The following is a 25,145-nucleotide window of genomic DNA, read 5'->3' on the forward strand; positions in this document are numbered from 1 at the left end:
ATGCAAAAATGAGTCATGTAGAGTCCCAAACCTGAAGAGGCAATCCGTTAATAAAGGAACAGATATGTAACAGAAAACAAAATTAAAATTTGATTCTGTAAAATTAGTTTATGTACAAAAAGGTCCGGAGTGACAAAAAGAGGCAAACACATTTATTGAGCACTAGGGGAGACATTTTGTAGATAAATTACTTTTGTTGTCCCATTCAATTCTCATTATTGTTGTGTGAAATGGATAGTAGTATTTTCTGTTACATATGTGAGAAAATTAAGGTTCAAAGAAACCAAATGATCTCCTCAGACTTTAACTACCAATCCAAAGGCAGGATTTGAAAAAACGTCATCCACTGTATCATGCTCTTTTTTGTGGAGCAAAGTGGACATAATGGATATGAAATGAAGAAAGAATCAAGTGTGGTACTATGGAAAATTGTTTATTATATCATTAATTTCTTATCTACTAGATGATAGTATTTTTTTAATGAGTGATTTTTGGTACTGGGATCCTCAGTTTATTACAGGGACTTCTTGATTTTTCATGAGTTATTTAACTTTTGGTGTTTTTTTTGTTTTGTTTTAGAAAGGGCTAAGAACTCTGTGTGTAGCCTATAGACGGTTTACATCTAAAGAGTATGAGGAAGTAGACAGACGTCTGTTTGAAGCCAGGACTGCCTTGCAGCAACGGGAAGAGAAACTGGCAGATGTCTTCCAGTTCATCGAAAGAGACCTGACCTTACTTGGAGCTACAGCAGTAGAAGACAGGTAAATGTCATATAAGTAGTCTTTATCATTTTTCTCTTGTATTTCTGATATCTGATGTAAAGTCTATTTATCAGCACCCTATAGTAATTTAATATACTTACAGCTAAAATAGAGAGTTAAAACCTTAATTCTTTCCATTCAGTTTACACCATTTTTGTCTAATCAGAAACCTGAAATAGATGAAGTGAAACGATCAACAGTTTCATCTATAGGCTTGAATCTTTCAAATACAACTTAGTGTGCCATACAAAGACTTTAATGGTGTAGCATCTGCTTAATTTGTAGCTTTACCTCCCCACTTCCCCCTTCCACTTTATGCATAAGAATACCAAACTGTCTGTAGTTCTCTAAACATTAACTATAGCTAAAACTATCCTATTTTGTGCCTTTTTTTCCTGGGAAGGCTGTGCCTTCTGCCCGATTAATTCTTCCCTTTCTTATCCATCTGTGAGTACCTGTTTATACAATACTCCCTCCTCTATTACCCCTACCCCATTAAGACCTTTCTGACCCATCACAGGATTAAAACTTCTCTCCTTTATGAAGTCTCTTTTTTTGATAGGTAATTCTATTGTTGTCCCTATGGTACTATAGTATAATTATTTATTTAAGGACTTCTCTGTTAGCTTGTGAATTCCTTGAAGTCCATTTATTCCTTGTCATTGTTCCCAGTATCTATCTCAGTGTCTGAGTCATAGCCTCTTGAATGCTATGAATTAAATTGAATTATACAAATTAAGCCTTGTAGTTATGTTTTCCTCTATGCCCTAGATCTGAGTGCTTGCTGTTTTAAAAATCTAGGTTTTCATTTACTTTTTCAGTTGTCCTCATAAGATTTCTGAGAATTATCTGAGTTTATGTAACCCTTTAATGCCCATTGTCTGATTTATGAGCTAGTAATTTGAGAGGTTTTCTTACCAAAAAAAAAAAGAAGAAGAAGAATCTTCAATTTGAAATTTAATACTTTCTAATGAAATAGTTTATTAAGATCAGACAGTTAGTTTAGTCCTATAAAAATGAACTTTGAGGATATACTCTTAAAATATAAAGTTGTACATTTTAACTGATCAATTTTGTATTAACTAGATGAATACTAATCTGGTTATTCTTGTTTCTTCCCTAATGGAAGAAAATTTCAGTTATATGTACGCAGTAGCATTTCTAGGTCAAGGAATCTAAAATTTACCTTATATATGCTTTGTACCTTATTCTTAAAATACAGTCAAAAAAGGATTCTCTACTACTGATATTGTTTCTTCTATCTTCAGACTACAAGACAAAGTTCGAGAAACAATTGAGGCACTGAGAATGGCTGGTATCAAAGTATGGGTACTTACTGGAGATAAACATGAAACAGCTGTTAGTGTGAGTCTATCATGTGGACATTTCCACAGAACTATGAACATCCTGGAACTTATAAACCAGAAATTGGATAGCGAGTGTGCTGAGCAGTTGAGGCAGCTTGCCAGAAGGTGAGAATATTGGTATATGGATCATGCAGTTCAGGGATTAGCACAAAAGGGCCTCTGGGCCAAATCTGGCCCAGCACATGGTTGATTTGTCCTTTTGTTTATTTTGTTTCTTTTTTTCTTTTATTGTGTAAAATAACATATATACAAAAAAGCTTTAAATTTCAAAGCATACTACAACAATTAGTTGTAGAACAAATTTCAGAGTTTGGTATTGTTACAGTTCCACAATTATACATTTTTCCTTCTGGCTGCTCCAAGACACTGGAGACTAAAAGAATTATCAATATAATGATTCAACATCATACTCATTTGTTAAACCCTACTTTCTCTGATATAACTCCTCCCCCTTTGATCTTTCTTCCAATCTTTAGGGGTATTTGGGCTATGCCCAGTCTAACTTTTTCATGTTGTAAGGGCTGTGGATATGGGATAGGGAGCTGGAACTAGTTGATGTTCTGGAGAAATTGACCCCTCTGGGTTTCAGGACTTGCCGGGCCTAGGAACCCATCTGGAGGTTGTAGGTTTCTGGGAAGTCATCATAGCGCATGGAACCTTTGTTGAATCTCAGATAAAGTCCTAGGTGTTCTTTAAGGTTGGCAAGAATGATTTTGATTGGGGTTTGACAAACCATGATAAATTACAACGTCTAGCTGAAGCTTGCATATGAGTAGCCTCTGGACTCTATTTGAACTCTCTTAGCCACCGATGCTTTACTGTTACAATTATTTTCCTTATTTTGATCAAGAAGGTATTGTCAATCCCACAGTGCAGGGCCAGACTCATCCCTGGGAGTCATATCCCACATTGCCAAGGAGACTTTCACCCTTGGATTTCATGTCCCACGTAGGGGTGTGGCAATTATTTTACTTACAGAGTTGAGCTTAGAGAGAAAGAGGCCACATCTAAGCAACAACTATAGGTAGACTTAGCTTCGCTGCTTCATAAATAAGCTTCACAAGAGCAAACCTCAAGATTAAGGGCTTGGCCTATTAACTTGGGAGTCCCTAATGTTTGAGACAGTATCAGGGGTTCCCCCAGTGGTAAAGTTTAATAGTTCCATATTTTTTCTCTAGGTCCTTAAGGAACTTTACCAATATTTTCTAATTATCTGCTCAACATATTCTGAGAGTATCCAGGCATCACATTAAGCTATGCAGAATTACAAACCCTCATTCCTATTCTGGGCTCCCTGTGTTTGGATTTTTTCAATGATCTGTCCAGACAGGTTGAGTCTTCCTTTGGTCTCATAGAATAAGTGAAGTTCTAAAACACAGACAATGTTCTCCTTAAACCTGTATTCTGATTTACCTTAATCCCAACCTTATTGGCTTCATTTTATCTCTTATTGAAGCCTTATCTGTTTTTCAGTTACTTTAACAGTTGTTATATGTGGCAGTGTTGACTTTCAGAACTGCAGAATTCCTACTCTGGTGACACATAGGTACCCAGAGTTCCAGGGCAATGCCAGGGTTATGCATATAAGGTACAGCCTCTCAAAATCTGGAAATAACAATTATAGCTCCAGGCTAAATGTGACTACTTTAAGAGTTTACAATCTAGGTCTCTGTAAAAGTGTTTTCTAAATGAGACCATACAGTATTTGCTCTTTTGTTTCTGGCTTACTTTGCATCACATAATGTCCTACAAGTTCATTCACAATGTTGCATGCCTCACAGTTTCATTCCTTTCTGTACCAGCACAATATTCGATCATATGTGTACACCACAGTTCACCATTTTACTTCTCGGTCACATTTTTTGGTACATGTTTTTGTACAGCCCATGATGTATTTTTTCATAGCCAAAAATAATCTAAAGAAAAATAATATTTTGTGATATGTAGACATTATAGCAATTCAAATTTCAATTTCTAAATAAAGTTTTAGAACACAGCCACATTCATTTGTTTACATATTGTTTATGGCTGCTTTTGCATCACAACATCAGAGTTGAGTAGTGGCAACAGATTTCATGAAGCACTCACCACTTCACACTGCTGCTTGGTGTACTAAAGTCACAGTGACAGTTGTAACTCAGTAGTGTTTGAAGAGCCACATGCATTGTCATATTGTGATATTTTGCTACTTTTAAGTACCATTGCATTCTCCTCATGTCGAAACAAAAAATGTGGTCTTTGAATATCATACTTTTATGGCACAGTGGAATGTGGATTATTTTGTTATTGAATTAGGTAGTGGGCCTTGTGTTTATTATGCTTTGTCATTTTGACTGTGATACATATTTGAAAAGACGTTTTCAAAGATGGACTACGTACTGTCCCGTTACAGATCAGCATTAACAGATAAAGATTTACTATGGATTTTGATAATGAACAATAACTTTGAACCCCAATTAAGCAAAATCTTATTCCCTCTCCCACAAAAAAGAATTTCGTTCTTTACTACAAAAAAAAGTACTCAATTATTACTATTACATTTTTTATTTAGTCAATAAAAAGTTTTTGAAATTTTTTACTCCCAGTATATAAATACTTACATAATGTCCTTAATTTTATCTCTTGACCCACAGATTCTAAAGTTAAAATATTTACTGTCTTGTCCCTTCATATTGCCAAACTAGGAAATTAAACTGCATTTTACTGTTCACAGTTTATTTTGTAAGCATTTCTTCTCCAAATTCATTCTCTCTTTTCTAAAGTTTCTTTTTTACAGGCAGAGCAACATTATTTGGGTGTCCTTGTTTAACATAGTCTAATATTTTCACAATAAATTAAGGAGTGCTTGTAAGCACTCCTTAACAAAGATTGCTTATATATAGGCATTTTAGATTTCCTATAGGGACCTCTCATTTGAAGTCTTGTGATACTAACTCAGAAAAACAGACATGAAGAGTAATTGAGTTGTCAGTGCACATTCATTGCTCATTGTGAGGCAGTACAAATGTCAGAATGTTCTTTCCTTGCATATAAAAAGGTGATTGGCCTAAGTAATTGAATTGCAGTTTGGGAGCATTATCAAGACAGTTGTGGCTGCTGAGATGTTTAGGTACCAAGCTCCCCAAAACATAGAAATTAAGTGCTGTCAATCATTTACTTTATATATGCCTTCTAAAATATTTTTTAAAAATGCCCATGACACAACCATGTAAAGATTATTTGTGTTTTATCATATTTTCTTTCAGTTTTCTACATATGTGCTTTTACTAATGTAAAAACCATGGGCATTGTTCATTTCCATTTTTGTATAAAAGCTATATTATAAAATGAAGATAAAGTGGACTTTATGCTTGCTATATGAAATTTATAGTATGTTGTAGAGGTATAGTATCTTTTAGATGGAATACACTTTCTGAAATAATCATATGTGTCACTAGGATTTTTTTTTTGTCAATAGGGTTTTGATTTATATACTTTCAGAAAGTGTCTATTTTAAAAGTCCTGGATAGACCAAGGAATGCGATACTTTTGAAAACTTTAGTTTACATATCCATTCTTTCACAAACATATATTGATTATATCCTTTCTAAACATTTGAAACACAGAGGCATGTAAGATAAATAATTTACTCTCAAGAAAGTATGTAGGGAAAATAGAAATACATACATTGTCCTAAACCATCACAACTTGTAATTGTGACAAGAACAGAAAACTAAACTGAGAATAGAAGAAGAGGGAAGTTTGAACCGGAGAGCTCTGTGGAAGAACTGATACTTCTGGTAACTCCTGAGAGATGAAATGTTAGCTGGGCAGAGAATGATGCCAAGAAGCAAAATGGTAGTATAAACCAATTCTGAGAGCTGAGACGGAATCATTCAAGGGGTCAATAGTAATTTAGTATGCCCAGAGAATAGGATAGATGGGAGAGGATATGGATAGTAGTGAGGCATGAGACACACAGACGAGCAGATGCTAACTATGCTATGCCAGGGCTGTGAGGTGCTTTTCCATATTTAAAAAATATTATCCCATGGGTTTTGAGATCATAGTGCTGATCTATGAAGTCTTGCAGAGAAAAGCCCAATACAGTGCACTTTAGGAAGTTTCCCTAGGAATGCTGATCTGTTCTGTGTCAACCTTGGCTGCTCCTGCTTCTTCTGGTTAGTTTGCTCAGGCAGTGCTTAGGAAGGTTAGAAACATTGAGGCAACACAGGTTGCTAAATAAAGTTTGGCATTTGGGGAAGGAAAACAGTCACTGTAGATGCTGGTTTTAGATAACAAAGAAATAATAAAGAAGAGAAAAAAATAAAATACATTTTAAAATTTTCTCTTATACTCCAAAAGTGAATTGCTTACTACTTACTGCAGTGCAACACATTAGTGATTAGGTATCCTGTGAAAGATGCCAATTTAACTTATAAAATATTTTTTATTTTATAAGACTAAAATCTATTAATATAAGATTAGCTTTTTAGTTAAACATTCAAATGTTGCTCATTTAATAGTCTTCTGGCTTCCCATTTAAAAATTGAGGTGCATGGGTGGTTCAGTGGTAGAATGCTCACCTTTCATGCAGGAGACCAGGGTTTGATTCCCGGACCATCCACCAAAACCAAAAAAAAAAAAAAGAAGAAGAAAGAGAAAATGAAGGGATATTTCTTAGGAGCAGTTTGCTCCGTGGTGATCCTTGTGGTGTACGCAGCATAGGGCTACCCTGAGGGCCAACCTGCAGCAACATAAAGGAACTTGCCCTAGAATGTAAATCTACACACCACTTCCTTCGCTGCGAAAATCATTACCAAAGCAGGGCCAAGGGGTGGGAGTAGCCAAATTAAATAGTGTACCTAGTGATGTAGTTGATTTACATATTACACAAACTCCTTATTTCTTCCTGGCAACAAAAAGGAGGTTGCCTACCCAGAGTCAGACCACGCTTGGAGCAGCATACACCAGCCCACAAGGAAATTGTTATACTTATTCCACCAAAATACCTGGCATTACAGTCCATTAGAGACAGTACTAATTGCTTCCTTCTTTTCCTTCCTACGTACATGCAAATGGTGAATCTAGCCTTATTGATTTCCTGAACATTCTTGAATTAATTTAATTTTTCTTAATTAGGAGAATCTGTTAAATGTAAAGCTAATAAAGTTTCTATTTTTAAAATACTTCTCATACTCACAATTTAGAATATCCTTTTTTTTAAATCAAATTCTGTATTATGTCCACAGGTTTAGAAAATATGGTTACCATAACTATATATCAATTCATTGTAAAATTGAGTATGAAAATTCAGTTGAACTGAAGTCTCCTAGGCTTAGTTCAATATCATCTATTTTACTCATCGTATCAGCGACTGACTCTTGGTTCTGCTTAATCTTAACTTTCAGGTAAATGACTGACTTTGTTCAGTAAAATCTGTAGGTGAATGGTCCATCTTTCAGCAAGAAGGTAAACAATGTGACTGCAAATTATCTTACAGAGGGTATAATTCTTTTCTCTTTTAGAATTACAGAGGATCATGTGATTCAGCATGGGCTGGTTGTGGATGGGACCAGCCTGTCTCTTGCACTCAGGGAGCATGAAAAACTATTTATGGAAGTTTGCAGAAATTGCTCAGCTGTATTATGCTGTCGCATGGCACCATTGCAGAAAGCAAAAGTATGTATATGTTATAAAACGTTCTCTAAAGATGCTCAGGTCTAAAAATATTCTTTAACAACTTACTAGTTCCATTTGATGGTGTGCAGTATGTGAAACTTACTGGGAGGCAGTCACATCTCATAAATTTCCACCATGTATTTTAAACTTTTGGAATTTTTACACTTTTAACTATTTATAATAACTAGAAAGTTTGTGATAGGTAGCAGCTTTTTATTTGACTGAAACAAATTGAACTCTGATACAGATTTACACAACTTACTTAGCTAGTGAGGGAACCTAATAGACTTCAGTCCATCTACACTTTTAGATTTCTCTGTTGATCTCAGCTTGTCCTTACATTCTCATGAAGTGATTATTCTGTTTTTAAAATGGTTGACTAATGATAAGTAGAATTTTAATAAAAAGTTGAGAAGCCATTTAGCTTGCAGCATGAAGCTAAATGCAGGAAATATTTAAATTTCAGCTATGCTCCAAGTGAAAACCTGTACAAATAATTTTTGCGACTGCAAATCTGGAATTTGAGGTTTTAGGCTATATCCTTTAAAAATATTGCTTGAAATGCACATCTAAACACTGATTGCTTTACATATAGGTCTAATAAAATAAATACCCAATACCTACCCACCTCTTTATCTCTTCCCCTACAAACATTCGTACTAGTCTTTTTAGTGCTGTATTTTCATTTTGAGAACAATGATATTTATTTGTATTTATAAGAAATGTAAATTACTTCTTAGTATAATTACAAACAGTGAAGCACTATGTTTTTAATTTCCCACTTTCAATATAGTGAGTATTTTGTTGTTTTTATTTTGTGGGCAGGGCACAGGGAAAATACTTGTATTACAGAAAACTCTACTGTAAAAAATTTGTTACACCTAAGTTTAAAAATCCTAGTATTATGGACCCTCCCCTAGAACACAGAAATAGCTTCACATAAAGAGTTTTTAAATGCTAATGATATATTTGCTAACAGGGCAATATTTTGGTTATTTGAATTTGTAAGAAAAGCAGTTGGAGAATAGAAACTAAAATAGCTAGCCATGGAAATAGGTAAGGCCTGCAGATTTGTACTGTCTTCTCATCCAGTACACAAAAATCACTTTGAAGTGACATGTAAACCACATATGGGGTATCATACTAGATTTTTAATGCTTTGCTCCTCTGATCCAATGCAGCTTTAAAAGAATAAAGTAGAAACCCACCAATTAATTTGGGATCATGAGATTCCTATTCTAGGTACCCAAAAGATATAAATGGAAGCTGAAAGGATATTGTGGCTAGTGATCACACAGTTGTAAAAATTATATCAAAGGTTTTGGATGTAATTTCAGGCTCTGATTTCATTGTGGATACTTTTTCTTCATCTAACCAAGAGCTGGAGCTTTCCTCTAGAAGGAAAAGCTAATAAAAAGTTTCCAAACTACTCTCTCAAAAATTGTTTTACAATCTTCTTCATTCCCGTTAATTTGACCAAGGCTTGTCAAATAACAGATGGGGAAATCCGGGCTTAGTTAGATAAATGACTAGCCCAGAGGGCCATAAAATGGTGGATGCATTTATCGTCTAGATGTCTTAGACTTCAAAGCACATACCTTTTTTTGTATGTTTTAGTTCTGTCATTGCTAAAGAAATACCATGAAAAGGGTTGGCTTAAACAATGGGAATTTACTGGCTCATGGTCTTGAGGCTAGAAGAAGTCCAAATCAAAGTATCATCAAGGTGATGCTTTCTTCCCAAGGACTGGCTTTCTGGGGCTGGCTCTGTCAGTCATTGATCCTTGACTCCCCTGTCAAATAGCAGTGTACATGGTGGCCTCTCCTTTCCCTTCTCTTCTCCCATTCTGTTAACTTTTGTCTTCTTGCTTCCATGCCTCGGTTTCGTTCTTCTTATAAAGGACTCCAGCAATAGGATTAAGACCCATTCTGATTGAGTTGGGCCACTCCTGAACTGAAGTAACCTCATCAAAAGGTCCTACTTACAATGGGTTACACCCACAGAAATGAATTAAGTTTAAGAACATATTTTTCTGGGGTACCTAACTCAAACCACCACATGTACTATACTATCTATATGTTTTATTTATTATCACATATTTACTTAATCAAATATTATTTCCTTTCTATATGTTAGTCTCCACAAACTTAGTAATGTTCAGTGTAAAAATAACTCTTCCAATCCTTCTAATTTTATTCCTTGAGTGGGTAAGTAAATTTTTTAAAAAGATGGAAAGATCTGGATATCTAAAATGTTTTATAGTTGGTCCTGTAGAAGTGTAAATGCACTCTATAGAAAAAGTATTTAAGGTCTTTATTACCTGAAGATTGATGTCTAACAAAAAGGATTTTCCAACTGTTTTCATAAGATTGCCACTCTGGAAATTGGATCTTGGTATTTTGCTACATTAAATCCGATCATTTTGACCTACTAAACTGACAAATTGAAAAAGTTTATGATGGCTCAATGTGAAAATTTTTTTCCATAATCACTTCAAGAGTTATCTAGATTATGAGATAAGATGGTATGGTAAGCAAAATATATATTTAGTTTTTTTGTTTAATTCAGTAAATATGGCATTATTTAAGCAACTACAAGAATCAGTCTTCTTACATATACAAGAAACTCCTGTTGTTATTGCTTTTGTCAATATAGAAAGAACTAAAATAATGTCCTTCTAGCATCTCTAAAAGATACAGAGTAGTTACTTATAAACCTTTTTTAAGTCACAGACCTCGAAAAACTGATTCAAGAAAAAAAAGTTACCTATTTTCTTCCCAGAAAAAAAGGTTGTAGTCTCCGTCTCTTTGTCTTAATATGTTTTACAATATACCTGAAGGGGTATTTGGTAAATAATAAAATTGAGAATTGGAAATACAAAGTCATGGTGACCTGACTAGTTAGCATTGCGGCCTGGCTTGCTGCTTTTCATAAAAGACACTTGTCTTTTAAAGACACTTAGCTGTGTGCTTCCTTAGAACTTAACCTAGGCATCCCTTCTGTAATCATTCAAAAGGATCTGGTAGAAATTAAGATTAATTCATAATCATAGACAGTTATCTTATTGCTCTTGGAGCATATAGTGCAATGCTTATTGTTAATGCAATAGAAACATGAAGAAAATATTCTCATATGATTTTGATAATAGTTACCATTTGTTAAATACTTGTACTAGGGTCAGTGTGCTAAGATCTTATTTCCATGATCTCAGTTAATTTGAACACAAATAACTGCTAAGGCAGGTTTAATTATCCCCAGTTTTCAAATGAGGAAAATAAATTTTTAAAGGTCAAATATTTTAATAAGTGACAGAATTATGTTTTGAGCCCAAACTGCTGACTCCAAAACTCTAGTTTATAAAAAAAATTCAAGGATTTCGAAGAAACCTTTCTTTATTTCTCTTGAATTGTACCTTGATTGCTTTTTAATAAATTTTTAATTTGTTTATTGCAAGAGAAAACAGTTGCCTTTCCTCTATATTAAATGAAGAGAAGAATTTATTGAGAAAGATGAAAAATTTTGCCTGACAAAGTTCAATTGTGTAATTTTTATACAGTTAAATTATGAAGTTTTTTTAATTAAGCTGTTTAAAAGATTCTTGCCTCCCATCATAAAATCCAAAGATAATATTCTGTTGTGTTACAGCATTTCTGAAGGACATTCCTAAAATCTTAATTGGAGGCATCCTTCAAAAAATGAATCCTAGTGCAAACTCCTGTCTAATATAAAATTAAATATTTCCTTCATTACTCCACTGTTCTTATTCCAGAGTCATTTCATATAAGTGACTTTACACAAACACAAGAAAATTAAAATTGCATCAAAAAGAACTAATTAATTATATGTCTTTCAGGTCATAAGGCTGATAAAAATCTCACCTGAGAAACCTATAACATTGGCTGTTGGTGATGGTGCTAATGATGTAAGCATGATACAAGAGGCACATGTTGGCATAGGTGATTGATTTTTTCTTTTCTGAACTTTTATAGTTGGTATAAGTATTTAGTGGTTTTGAATTTTCCTTGTGTAGATTAAAATGCAGTATTAATTGTGTAAATAAAAATTAAATGCAACATGGTAATATATCACACCCTATTCCCATCAAGCCTATTAAGCCCATTATTCAGGATATTTTAATTCCAATTTTTAAATTGCATCTTTGCAAATCTCCTTTATAATAAAAGTAACTTGCTTTTACATGCCATTTTGTACCTATTAAAATGCATTCACCTGTTATTTTATTCTTTTTAAACCCCAGATTTGTGAAAAAATTGCCCCATTGCTTTAAATTTTTGTTTTATGATGTAACTATTATTTATTTTATTTATGGATTTAAAGATTTTATAATTCAGAGATAAGATATCATAATAAAATGGTATGAAAATGTATAATCTCAAATAATTTTCTGATTTGAAGAAACTTTATTTTAATTTCTTTTCCATTTATTGTCCAAAATTCATTGGATTGAGAATACTAATATTTTCTTATATTTAAATTATTAATCCTTTCATTAAAAGGCTTCCATTGAAATCATTGTATGACCTGTATTCCTCTATAGTTTTAATACATAATTATAAAAGGAAAGGGGGAAATTATGGACATGGGCTTTTTATTCAAGAGTAAAGTTTTGGAATTAGAAGTTACACTAGTCTCTATTCTGGAAACTCCTGCTTTAATGTCATGTGATAAGTGGTCAGTGGACCTCAACCTAATATTTGCGGTTTATCTTTCAAATGAACTCCTACCTTGGGATAATTAACTTCTCATTTGAAAGCAGTTAAATTTCTTTCTAGTTTTTACAGCTTTTTTCCCATAAATCTCCATAACAATTTGACTCCCTATACTGTATATTAAAGTATACAAAACTATAGTATTTAAGACAGTTTGATACTAATATGATAACAGACAGACTGGTGAACAGAATAGATTCAAGCATCTGGAAATTTAGTATGTAACAAAAGAAATGATTCATATAGGTAGGGAAGCAAATTATTTGGTAAAAAATATTGAAAAAACTGGCTAGTTATTTGGAATAAAAGAAGTTGGGTCACAAAAATAAAATTAATAAATAAACAATTGAAAGAAAAAAAGAAAGAAGTGAGGTCCCTTTCCATTGCTTATAGCAGAACAAATTCCAGATGGGTTAAAGATTTAAATAGTTTTTAAAGATTATAAAAAGTAATAAAACAAAGTATAATGAATAATCTTGTAATTTGAGGATGTGAAGGGAGATTTTAAACACAACACCTATATAAAACAAGGAAATAAAAAGCAAAAGCTCACATGTGGCATAAATAGTCCCTCAAAACAAATTTTAGAGAAAAAGGACAAAAAAAGTAATGTTCACAAAATAGATGACAATGGCTTTATATTTCTAATATATGAGATCTTAGCAAGTTAATGAGAATAAGAAAACACTCTAGTTGAAATATGTGAAAAGATGTGAATTGTCAGTTCACAGAAGAAGAAATTTAAATCAAAACTAAATATATGGGGCGGTGGAACAGTGGCTCAGTGGCAGAATTCTTGCTTGCCATGCCAGAGACCCGGGTTTGATTCCCAGTGCCTACCATGTGAAAAAAAAGAAAAACTAAATATATGGAAGAAATGTTTAGTCTCACTAATAATCTAAACAGTGCAAGTTTAAACTGTGTATGAGATTGGCAGGAATTAAAGATGAATGCAATCTGGGGGTGGAAGGTTTTCAGTGAGCTATAGCTTGAAGGCATGCAGGATTCGGAGTGCATGTGGTCAGTTTGGCCAGTGGTGATGGTTTGTCTGACTACAGTACTGATGCAGTACCGGGTCCCATGGCCAACCCCAGAGCCAGCCTCCCTCCATGGGCACAACAAAACAAAAATTCTGGTGTTGCAAAAGCACAGACTGACAAATACTCTTGTATGATGTTAGTGGGAGTGTAAATTGATACACTGCGTCATCACGCATGAAAAATTTTAATGGTGTGCCTATTGACTTAGCAATTATGCTTCCCGGAGTTTCTTCTAAGAAATCATTGAATATCTTGATATAAATTTGTATTATGAACAATATCCATAGTATATGAAGTGACAAAAGCATGTTACAAAACAATCCCATCTTTGTGCACATGTCTGCATGTTTATTAAGTACACGCACATGAAATATACAGGATAGAAACATCGAATGTAGGCCAAAAGAGTGGTTTTCTCTAGGTGTTATGAATATAGGTAATTTTCTTAATCTGTATGTTTTGGTACATACTGATCCTTTTATGACAGAAAGAAAACATTTTAATTTTGTAAAATAATTTTTAAGAACTTCTTTCAGAGTGAAAGAATAAACTTGGCAGTAATCTTTTGAAACCCAAAGAATCATTATAATCTACAAAAACGTACTCATATTTATCAGATAAAACCATGAACTGCTTTCAAGTGGTATTGTATGCTTTTCATTTTAAAAGAACACTTTGTATGACTTATGCATGAAAGTTTCAAAGCAATTAAACATGTTCATTTTTTGCTAGGTTCAATATATTCAATCTGAATACTTTTTATGTTCACTGGAAATAGCATTCTGTCTCTGTTAACCAGTATACTGTGCTTACTAGTGTAATAATTGATATTTGTTAGATCCTAAGCTTTCAATATCATTTCTATATTAATTGCATTTTATTATACTCTAATTATTTAGAAATTGATATTGCATTCCTAGTGTACATGATAGCTTTGCTAATTACTTTTTTAATACATATTTGATTTAAATAGAATAGCCCTTTGGACATTGGTTATCTGCTATATGTTAGGATTTGGTATTCCTAAATACCTATTCAACTGCTATCTTTTCTAAGATATTGGAAAGTATATCATGAAAATTACACTGTAGTTATCAATGGACTTTCTTTTTGTCTTCCCTTTTCTACAGGAATCATGGGTAAAGAAGGAAGACAGGCTGCAAGAAACAGTGACTATGCAATAGCTAGATTTAAATTCCTCTCGAAATTGCTTTTTGTTCATGGTCATTTTTATTACATTAGAATAGCAACCCTTGTACAGTATTTTTTTTATAAGGTGAGTTCATGAAGATATTTTAGACTAAGTTTCTGATATAGTAATTTAAGAATTTCAATTTAAGAAATGTTATTATGACAAAAATTATTTTTAAAAATAGTGTCTATAAGTGAAAACAGCACTTTATGGGATATACTTTATTTTGTCCTACTAAATCTATTCTGACAGAAAGTTGTCAGTTGTTGCCTGGGGCCAGGTGTGAAGGTGATAGAATTGATTGGATAGGGACACAAAGGAATTTTGGGGAATGATAGAAGGGTTCTTTAATTTGACTATGGAGGTAGTTACACGAGTGTATACATTTGTCAAAACACATCAAAATATATAATTAAAATTGATACAGACTGGAGAGTGCCAAGATGGCAGCTTAGCAAGGTGTGGGATTTACTTCATCCTCCAGACAGCTACTAAATAGCTAGGAACAGTACAGAACAACTGCTGGGGCCATGTCAGTAACCGGACACACAGTGTATACCAGTCTGGAACAGATGGACAAGAGCCCCCCAGAACTGGAGAGTCTGCTGAAGTTAAAAGGTGTCACATCACTGTATGCTGGTGGAACCCGCAGACAGACAGGCACCACATACTTAGCAGGATAGGAAAAACACAGAGTCCAGAGACTTCAAAGGAAAGTCTTTCAATCTTCTGGGTCTCACCCTCAAGGAAAACTAATGCAGGTGACACTTTCCTCCTGACAGGAGGCCAGTTTGGTCTGGGAAAAGCTGACTGGAGTCTATAATACCTAAGTTCCCTCCTAAGGATGGGGGGGAAAGGCATCATACAGACACAGCAAGAAACAAGAAAACAAGAACTGAAAAATTCTGCTCTGTTAAACAAAACCTAAGCTAGTGGTCCAGAATAAGCTGAATTGAATGTCAAAGAACAGTCATCCAACAAGAAAAAACCTAGGTAAGAGAAGTGAAGACAATCTCCAGAATAAACTAATTAAGGTAGTGAAATGCCTAGACACCAGCAAAAAATAACAAATCACACTAGAAAAGTTGAAAATATGGCCCAGTCAAAGGAAAAAAAAACAACAATTCAAATGAGATACAGGAGTTGAAACAATTAACTCAGAATGTTCAAACAGACATGGGAAACCATCAAAAATCAAATGAATGAATTGAGGGAGGATATAAAGAAGGCAAGGAATGAACAAAAAGAAGAAATTGGAAGTCTGAAAAAACAAATCACAAAACTTATGGGTATGAAAAGCTCAACCGAAGAGATGAAAAAAACAATGGAAACCAACAATGTCAGATTTGAAGAGGCAGAAGATACGATTAGTGAATTGTAGGACAGAACATCTGAAATCTGACAAGCAAAAGAAAATATAGGGAAAAGAATGGAAAAATATGAGCAAGGACTCAGGGAATTGAATGACAACATGAAGTGTACAAATATACATGTTGTGGGTGTCCCAGAAGGAGAAGAAAAAGGAAAAGGAGGAGAAAAACTAATGAACGAAATTATCACTGAAAATTTCTGAACTCTTATGAAAGATTTAAAATTACAAATCCAAGAAATGTAACGTACCCCAAACAGCATAGATCCAAATAGATGTACTTCAAGACGCTTACTAATCACAGTGTCAGATGTCAAAGAGAAAGAGAGAATCTTGAAAGCAGCCAGAGAAAAGCAATCCATCACATACGAGGGAAGCCCAATAAGACTAGGTGTAGATTTCTCAGTAGAAACCATGAAGGTGAAAAGACAGTGGGGTGATATATTTAAATTACTAAAAGAGAAAAACTGCCAACCAAGAATTCTATATCCAGGAAAATTGTCCTTCAAAAATGAGGGGAAATTAAAACATTTTCAGACAAAAAAATCACTGAGAGAATTTGTGACCAAGAGACTGCTTCTGCAAGAACTCCTAAAGGGAGCGCTAGAGGCACATACAAAAAGACAGAGAGAGCTGTGGAGAAGAGGGTAGAAAAGAAGACTATCAGTAAAGGTAAAAAGAAGGAAAATTATATATGACAAATAGAATCCAAAAGGTAAAATGGTAGAAAAAAGTATTACCCGTACAGTAATAACACTAAATGTTAATGGATTAAACTCACCAAAAGACATAGACTGGCAGAATGGATTAAAACACAGGACCCATCTATATGCTGTCTACAGAAAACACATCTTAGACCCAAGGATAAGCGTAAGTTAAAAGTGAAAGGTTGGGAAAAGATATTTCATGCAAACAACAATCAGAAAAGAGCAGGGTAGCTAAACTAATATCCAACAAATTAGACTTCAAATGTAAAACAGTTAAAAGAGGCAAAGAAGGACACTATGTATTAATCAAAGGAACAATTCAACAAGAAGATATAACAATCATAAATATTTATGCACCAAGCCAGAATGCTCCAAAATACATGAGGCAAACACAGAAAAGAGAAATAGACACATCTACCACAATAGTTGGAGACTTCAATTCCCCACTCTCATCAATGAGAGAACATCTAGCAGAGGATCAATAAAGAAACAGAGAATTTGAATAACACAATAAATGAGCTAGACTTAACAGACATATAGAACATTACACCCTGCAACAGCAGGATACACCTTTTTCTCAAGTACTCATGGATCATTCTCAAGGATAGACCATACGCTGGGTCACAAAGCAAGTCTCAATAAATTTAAAAAGACTGAAATCATGCAAAACTTTACTTTCTCAGATCATAAAGGAATGAAGTTGGATATCAATACTAGGCAGAGTGCCTGAAAATTCATATATATGTGGAGGCTCAACAACACACTTTTAAACAACCAGTGGGTCATGGAAGAAATTACAAGAGAAATCAGTAAATATTTTGAGGCAAATGAAAATGAAAACACAACATATCAAAACTTATGGGATGCAGCAAAGAGTGCTAAGAGGGAAATTATTACTCTAAATACCTATATCAAAAAAGAAGAAAGGGCAAAAATCGAGGAATTAACTGTCCACTTGGAAGAAGTAGAGAAAGAACAGCAAACTAACCCCATATCAAGCAAAAGGAAAGAAATAATGAAGATTAGAGCAGAAATAAATGAAATTGAGAACATGAAAACAATTGAGAAAATCAACAAAACCAGAAGCTGGTTCTATGAGAAAATCAATGAGAATGATGGACCCTTAGCAAGGTTGACAAAAAGAAGAAGAGAGAGGATGCAAATAAATAAAATCAGAAATGGAAGAGGAGACATAACCACTGACCCCACAGAAATAAAGGAAGTAATGAGGATTCTATGAACAACTTAATGCTAATAAACTCGACAATGTAGATGAAATGGACAACTTCCTAGAAAGGCATCAACAACCACCATTAACTCACAAAGAAATAGACGACCTCAACAAATCAATCGCAAGTAAAGAAATTAAGTCATTCATTAAGAAATTCCAGGAACAGATGGCTTCACATGGGAATTCTACCAGACAGTCCAGAAAACATTAGTACCAATCCTGCTCAAACTCTTCAAAAATTTGAAGAGGAGTAAAAGCTACCTAACTCATTCTGTGAAGCCAACATCACCCTCATACCAAAGCCAGGCAAAGATGTTACAAAAAATGAAAACTACAGACCAATCTCTCTAATGAATATAGATGCAAAAGTCCTCAACAAAATTCTTGCAAACTGAATCCAACCGCACATTGAAAGAATTATACACCATGACCAAGTAGGATTCATCCCAGTATGCAAGGATGGTTCAACATAAGAAAATCAATTAATGTAATACATCATTTCAACAAATCAAAGCATAAAAACCACATGATCATCTCAATTGATGCAGAAAAGGCATTTGACAAAATTCAGCATCCTTTCTTGTTGAAAACACTTCAAAGGATAGGAATAGAAGGGAACTTCCTCAGAATGATGAAGGGAATATATGAAAAACCCATAGGTAACATCATCTTGAATGGGGTAAAACTGAAAACTTTCCCGCTGTGATCAGGAACAAGACAAGGATGTCCACTATCACCATTGTTATTCAACATCATATTGGAAGTTTTAGCCAGAGCAATTGGACTAGAAAAAGAAATATAAGGTATCAAAATTGGAAAGGAAGAAGTAAAATTCTCACTGCTTGCAGCTAATATGATACTGTATGTTGAAAACCCCCCAAAATCCACAGCTAATAAATGAGTGAGATCAACACTCAAAAATCTGTAGTGTTTCTGTGCACTAGTAATGAACAATCTGAGGAGAAAATCATGAGAAAAATTCCATTTACAATTGCAACCAGAAGAATAAAATATTTAGGAATAAATTTAACTAAGGATACAAGAGACCTATACAAAGAAAACTACAAGAAATTGTTAAATCACAGAAGAACTAAATAAATGGGAGGACATACTGTGTTCATGGGTTGGAAGACTAAATATAGTAAAGGTGTCAATTCTATGTAAATTGATTTACGCATTCAATGCAATACCAATTAAAATCCAAAAAACTTACTTTTCAGAAATAGAAAAATCAATAACCAAATTTATCTTGAAGGGCAGGGTGCCCCAAATAGCTAAAAATATCCTGAGAAAGAAAAATGAAGTCGGAGGTCTCACGCTACCTGACTTTAAGGCATATTATGAAGCTACAGTGGTCAAAACAGCATGGTACTAGCATAAAGATGGATGTACTGATGAATGGAATTGAATAGAGTGTTCAGAAATACACCCTCTGATCTATGGGCAATTGTTCTCTGATAAGTCATTCAAGCCAGCTCACTTCAGACAGAACAGTCTCTTCAATAAATGGTGCCTAGATAACTGGATATCCACATGCAAAAGAATGAAAGAGGATCCGTATCTCACACCCTATACAAAAATTAACTCCAAATGGATCAAAGACCTAAACATTAGATTTAACACCATAAAACTTTTGAAGAAAACATAGGGAAGTATCTTGTAAATCTTGTAATAGGCAGTTTCCTAGACCTTCCACCCAAATCATGAGCACTGAAGAAATGAATAAGTAAATGGGAACTCCTCAAAATTAAACACTTTTGTGCATCAAAAAACTTAGTCAAGAAAGTAAAAATACAGCCTACACAATGGGAAACGATATTTGGAAACGATATATCAGGTAAAGGTCTAGTATCCAGAATATATAAAGAAATTTTTCATCTCAACAACAAAAGCACAGACAACCCAATTACAAATTGGCAAAAGACTTGAGCAGATACTTCTCAGAAGAGGAAATACAAATGGCCAAAATGCACATGAAAAGGTGCTCAGCTTTCCTGGCTATTGGGGAAATGCAAATCAAAACCACAATGAGATATCATCTCACACCCACCAGAATGGCCATTATCAATAAAACAAAATTACAAGTGCTAGAGAGGATGTGGAGAAAGACGTACACGTATCCACTCTTGGTGGGAATGTCATATTGTACAAACACTGTGGAAGGCAGTTTGGCAGTTCCTCAGGAAACTAAATATAGAATTGCCATATGACCAGGCAATACCGTTGCTGAGTATCTACTCAGAGGACATGAGGGCAAGGATACAAATGGACATTTGCACGCCATGTTTATGGCAGCATTATTTATAATTGCCAAGGGATGGAAAGAGCCCAAATGTCCATCAATAGAAGAGTGGCTTAACAAGCTGTGGTATATACATACTATGGGATATTATACAGCTGTAAGACAGAATAAAGTTAAGAAGTATGTAACAACATGGATGGACCTTGAGGACATTATGCTGAGTGAGATTAGCCAAAAACAAAAGGACAAATACTGTATGGTGTCACTGATAATGAACTGACATTAGTGAATGAACTTGGAGAATTTCACTTGATAACAGAGACCATCAGGAGATAGAGATACGGTAGATATTGGGTAATTGGAGCAGAAGGGATACAGGTTGTGCAACGGGACCACTTGTAAAAATTCAGAAATGGATATCACAATACTACCTAACTGTAATACAATAGTGTTAGAACACTCAATGAACCTGAGTGTGAGAATGATAGAGGGAGGGAGCCTGGGGGCACAAATGAAATCAGAAGAAAAGAGAGATGATAAAGAATGAGATGGTATAATCTAGGAATGCCTAGAATGTATAATGATAGTTACTAAATATACAAATTTAAAAATGTTTTTGCCTGAGGAAGAGCAAAGGAATGTCAATACTGCTGGGTGTTGAAAATAGATGGTAATTAATATTTTTAAACTTATGTATGAGACTAAAGCCAAAAAATGTTTTATTAGGTACAAAATTTACATTTTGACTAGTGTATTTCCTAATCTAACTTATGTGGACAGCTTAATTGAACACCATAATACTTGAAACCTTGAGTAGGGCATGAGATTTCGTAGGTTTGTCCAGAGTGATTCCCCGATAAATCCCAGAGTGATTTGAACAGTGAATAAAAAAGTATTTGCAAAGTTCCCTTGGGGGAATGGTGAGAAAGGGGGAAAATTCAACTTCCCCAAGTGGAGAATTCTTCATATTCTCACAAGCAGTGGGGACAACCAAAGCGATAGGTTGAGCCCCCAATCTTAGAGTTCGTTCATATGAAACTTAACCCCTCAAAGGATAGACTAAGCCTTCTTAAAATTAGACCTAAAAATCACCCCCAAGAGAACCTCTTCTATTGCTCAGATGTGGCCTCTCTCTCTCTCTGCCAACACGAGAAGCAAACTCATTGCCCTCCCCATCTCCACGTGGGACATGACTCCCAGGGGTGTGGACCTTCCTGGCAACATGGGACAGAAATCCTAGAATGAGCTGGAACACAGCATCGGGATTGAGAAAACCTTCTCGACCAAAAGGGGGAAGAGCAAAGTGAGACAAAAGGGTGTCAGTGACTGAGAGATTCCAAACAGAGTCGAGAGGTTATCCTGGAGGTTATTCTTACACATTAAATAGATACCACCTGTTTAGTTAAGGTTTAATGGAGAGTCTGGAGGGAACTGCCTGAAGATGTAGAGCTCTTCTCCAGTAGCCATGTTTCTTGAATTTGATTGTATAATGACACAGCTTTCGCAATGTGACTGTGTGATTGTGAAAGCCTCGTGTCTAATGCTCCTTTTATCTACCTTATCGACAGACGAGTAAAACATATGGATTAAAAATAAATAAATAATGGGGGAACATATGTTAAAAAGTAGGTTGAAATGCTGGTGATCAATGAAAGGGAGGGGTAAGGGGTATGGTATGTATGAATTTTTTTCTGTTTTCTTTTTCTGAATTGATGCAAATGTTCTAAGAAGTGATCATGACGAATGTACAACTATGTGATGAGAAAAAAAGAATGTTCATATTATATGTTGATTGATTTTATTAATAAGCAAAAAAGAATGGAATGATGATATGGTAAGAATGTTTGTGCTTGTATGTGGTTATTTTTCATAAATAAAAAAAGAAAAGAGGAAATATTGATGCATTTTATTCTGTGCAATTAGAACACAATGAGTTTGGGTTAATGGCTTCAAAACAAGGTTCATAACCTCGTTGTTCCATGGATGACCCTATTGTAATCTAGTGAAACCTATGAACTCATACTCAGTGTAGAGTTTTAATATGCATAAAATAATATATGTAGGATTACAGAGAAACTAATCCTGTTGAAGTACTGTTATATCTCTGCCCTGTTGGGAAGAATGGGAGTCTGTGAAACCCATGTTAAGAATCCCTGACTACCAAGACACTTAGTACACCAGTGTTTGGTTTTGTATGTATTCCTATAATTAATAGTGATAAACCAATGAAAAGGCACAAGTAGATTGCATATTGCTAATTGATGAAAGTGGCCACTTTCTTCTAGTTTATTATTCTAGCTTTTGCTTCTACCATAAGTATACTGAGATGAAAAGACATTTTTTTAATTCCATGTATTGTACGTTTTTAAACAAACGTTTTGCATTTTAACACTATTACCACCCTACAGTTTAAGTAGGTCCAAGTTATTATACTATATATGGAAAGTATTAAATAGTGGTTAGGAGGTTGTGAGTTCAAAATTATGATATTGTTTGGCAGTCATAGGAGACAAAGATAGTTTTAATCCAATATTGACATTCGTGCTTTTAATGCTTTTAGGCATTTTTAATGAAATAGGGGTCCTACTTTACCATTTTATATGGGCAAGTCCATAAAAATACTCTATTTCCCATATCAACTAAGATTGTGTTTCAGGACTTTTTAATAGCCATTGTCTTCAATAAAAGATTTTTATTTTTATTTACTAATGACGTGTTATTTTTGGAAATTTTTCTTTTAGCCCTAAATATTTTAATTATTTCTTATTTAATCTTGTTTTTCAGAATGTGTGCTTTATCACACCCCAATTTTTATATCAGTTCTACTGTTTGTTTTCTCAGCAGGTAAGTAAATAGAAATTTGTGGTTTGTCCTTTCAGAATGAGGTATGTGTGTTTAATTTTTGTTAGACAATTGTAGTGATTTTTTCTGTTTTTCTTAGTACTGCAGGTAACACTTTTCTGATTATTTACCCAGTCTAACATTCATAATGTTCTTATTTTCAGTTTGGAATAAGTATTAATACCAAAATGTATTTGAATTCTGGGTGCTTTTTAAAAATACGTATTAACTCCCCCATATAAGAGAACTTTTAAAACTTGTTTTGACTTAACAATGATATTTCTGTAGAATCCTTATCAAGCCAGGCCAGATAACTGTGGAACAATTACCTCAGTATTGATTTTTTTACTTATAGAATCTTTGCATTTGAAAGAAACCTTAGCGATTGTGTCAAAGGGCGACAATTGATAGGGGCCATCTAGAATGCTATATTGGAAAGGATTCTGAAACTATAGGTCTATGGGAAAATGCTGTAATTGATTAGCAGTGGCTGAACTGGGCACAGGGTGAGTCTTGGGTTGCAAGCACATCATATATTTGCCATTCTTGATCTACTCTTACTTTATCATTGAAGTTCACAGAAGTTGAGTAACTTGCAAGGAACATGTAGCAAATTAATTACTAAACCATGACTTGAACCCACCAGTTCTGACTAATTGGGTTGGATTTATGGTTTCAAAAAGAGGTTCATAACTTCTTTGTTCCGTAAACCAAAACTGTACAACTCAAAATGACTAAATTATTGGCTCTAATTTATTTTTTAAAAAGGAGTTGAATTATTTTGATTTTCACGATTTCTTTTTGTACTTGATCATTGTTTTCTCCTCTGTTTATGACCTGGAATCCTAAAATTCCAAATGTCTGTTTGGATATTGATTGCCAATAGCAGTGTTTACTTACCTGAATGTGAGCAAGGAACGTAACCTATTTTAATTAGATTTTCAGGAAGCTTACACTGTAATTTGGAAGACAGATATTAAGAACAAAATCGATATACAAAATATAGGCCGAGTGCTAAGTTTTTCGTATCAGAAGTAGCATGTATAAATGTTCAGAGTAGGAAGCTATTACCAAGAACTTAGGTCATTATGGAAAGTTTCATGGAAGAAGAGGGTCTTGTTCAGTGCCTTAAAGGAGGTGTAGGACTTAGATGGGAAGACAAAGCCATGGAAGCAAAAGTAGTACGTAGCTTTAGATATATGAATCAAAGAAATAGTAAGACGTCTAGGATACATATAGAAAAATTGTGTAAAATACACCACAGAGAACAAATTGTGTAGAATCTTGAAATGTGAATTCAATTCACGATAATTCAGAAACACTTAATATAGTAAGTTGTTACAATTCCCACAAATAATATAAACTAAGACTGTTATATGGAGTTTATATAAAAAACAAATTGGAATTATTAAAATAGTTTCTGGTATAAATTGAAATATATATAATTTTATGCTATTTTTAATGCTTCTTTGTGATTACATGCCTAAGTATAATAGTAATACATAATTTAGAATCTCACGATGCCTACCAATTTCTCTTTCTAGACATTGTATGACAGTGTGTACCTGACTTTATACAATATTTGTTTCACTTCCCTACCTATTCTGATATATAGTCTTTTGGAACAGCATATAGACCCTCACATATTACAGAACAAGCCCACCCTCTATCGGTGAGTACTTATGCCCATGACATTTCTGATTGCAAATAGTTATCAATTTTAATGGTATGTAAAAAAAGCAAATACGTTAGGTTTCACCAATGTCTTCTTGATTAATACTTCACTAAAGACAGTACTTTTGTGGTCTTAGGGTTTTTAATTATTGAACATCAGAGAAAATTTGAATAATTTTTCTAGTGTTTTTAAAAATCAACACTGTCATCTTAGGAATGCATTGGACAATTTTGTATTTGCACTTACTGTTTCAAGCCATTAATATTCCATTTCATGTGTAGTAAAGAATTTGTTTAGTAATTGGTTGTCTTTATAGTTCCTAAAGAATT

At 34.1% G+C, this 25,145-nt stretch overlaps 1 protein-coding gene across 4 annotated transcripts in view; it reads left to right on the plus strand.

Annotated features, from left to right (window-relative positions):
• Positions 1-25,145, plus strand: part of ATP11B (ATPase phospholipid transporting 11B (putative)) — a 144,261-nt gene that overhangs the window by 75,582 nt on the left and 43,534 nt on the right. For all 4 annotated transcript variants that reach the window (XM_077161150.1, XM_077161149.1, XM_077161151.1 and 1 more), the window contains 7 exons: positions 580-761; positions 2,030-2,233; positions 7,636-7,789; positions 11,643-11,745; positions 14,690-14,835; positions 23,085-23,144; positions 24,686-24,813. In XM_077161150.1, coding sequence (XP_077017265.1) covers positions 580-761; positions 2,030-2,233; positions 7,636-7,789; positions 11,643-11,745; positions 14,690-14,835; positions 23,085-23,144; positions 24,686-24,813 — 977 coding nt within the window. The remainder of the gene's footprint in view (positions 1-579; positions 762-2,029; positions 2,234-7,635; positions 7,790-11,642; positions 11,746-14,689; positions 14,836-23,084; positions 23,145-24,685; positions 24,814-25,145) is intronic.

Source organism: Tamandua tetradactyla, chromosome 5 (assembly GCF_023851605.1).
Source record: "Tamandua tetradactyla isolate mTamTet1 chromosome 5, mTamTet1.pri, whole genome shotgun sequence".
Taxonomy (NCBI): domain Eukaryota; kingdom Metazoa; phylum Chordata; class Mammalia; order Pilosa; family Myrmecophagidae; genus Tamandua; species Tamandua tetradactyla.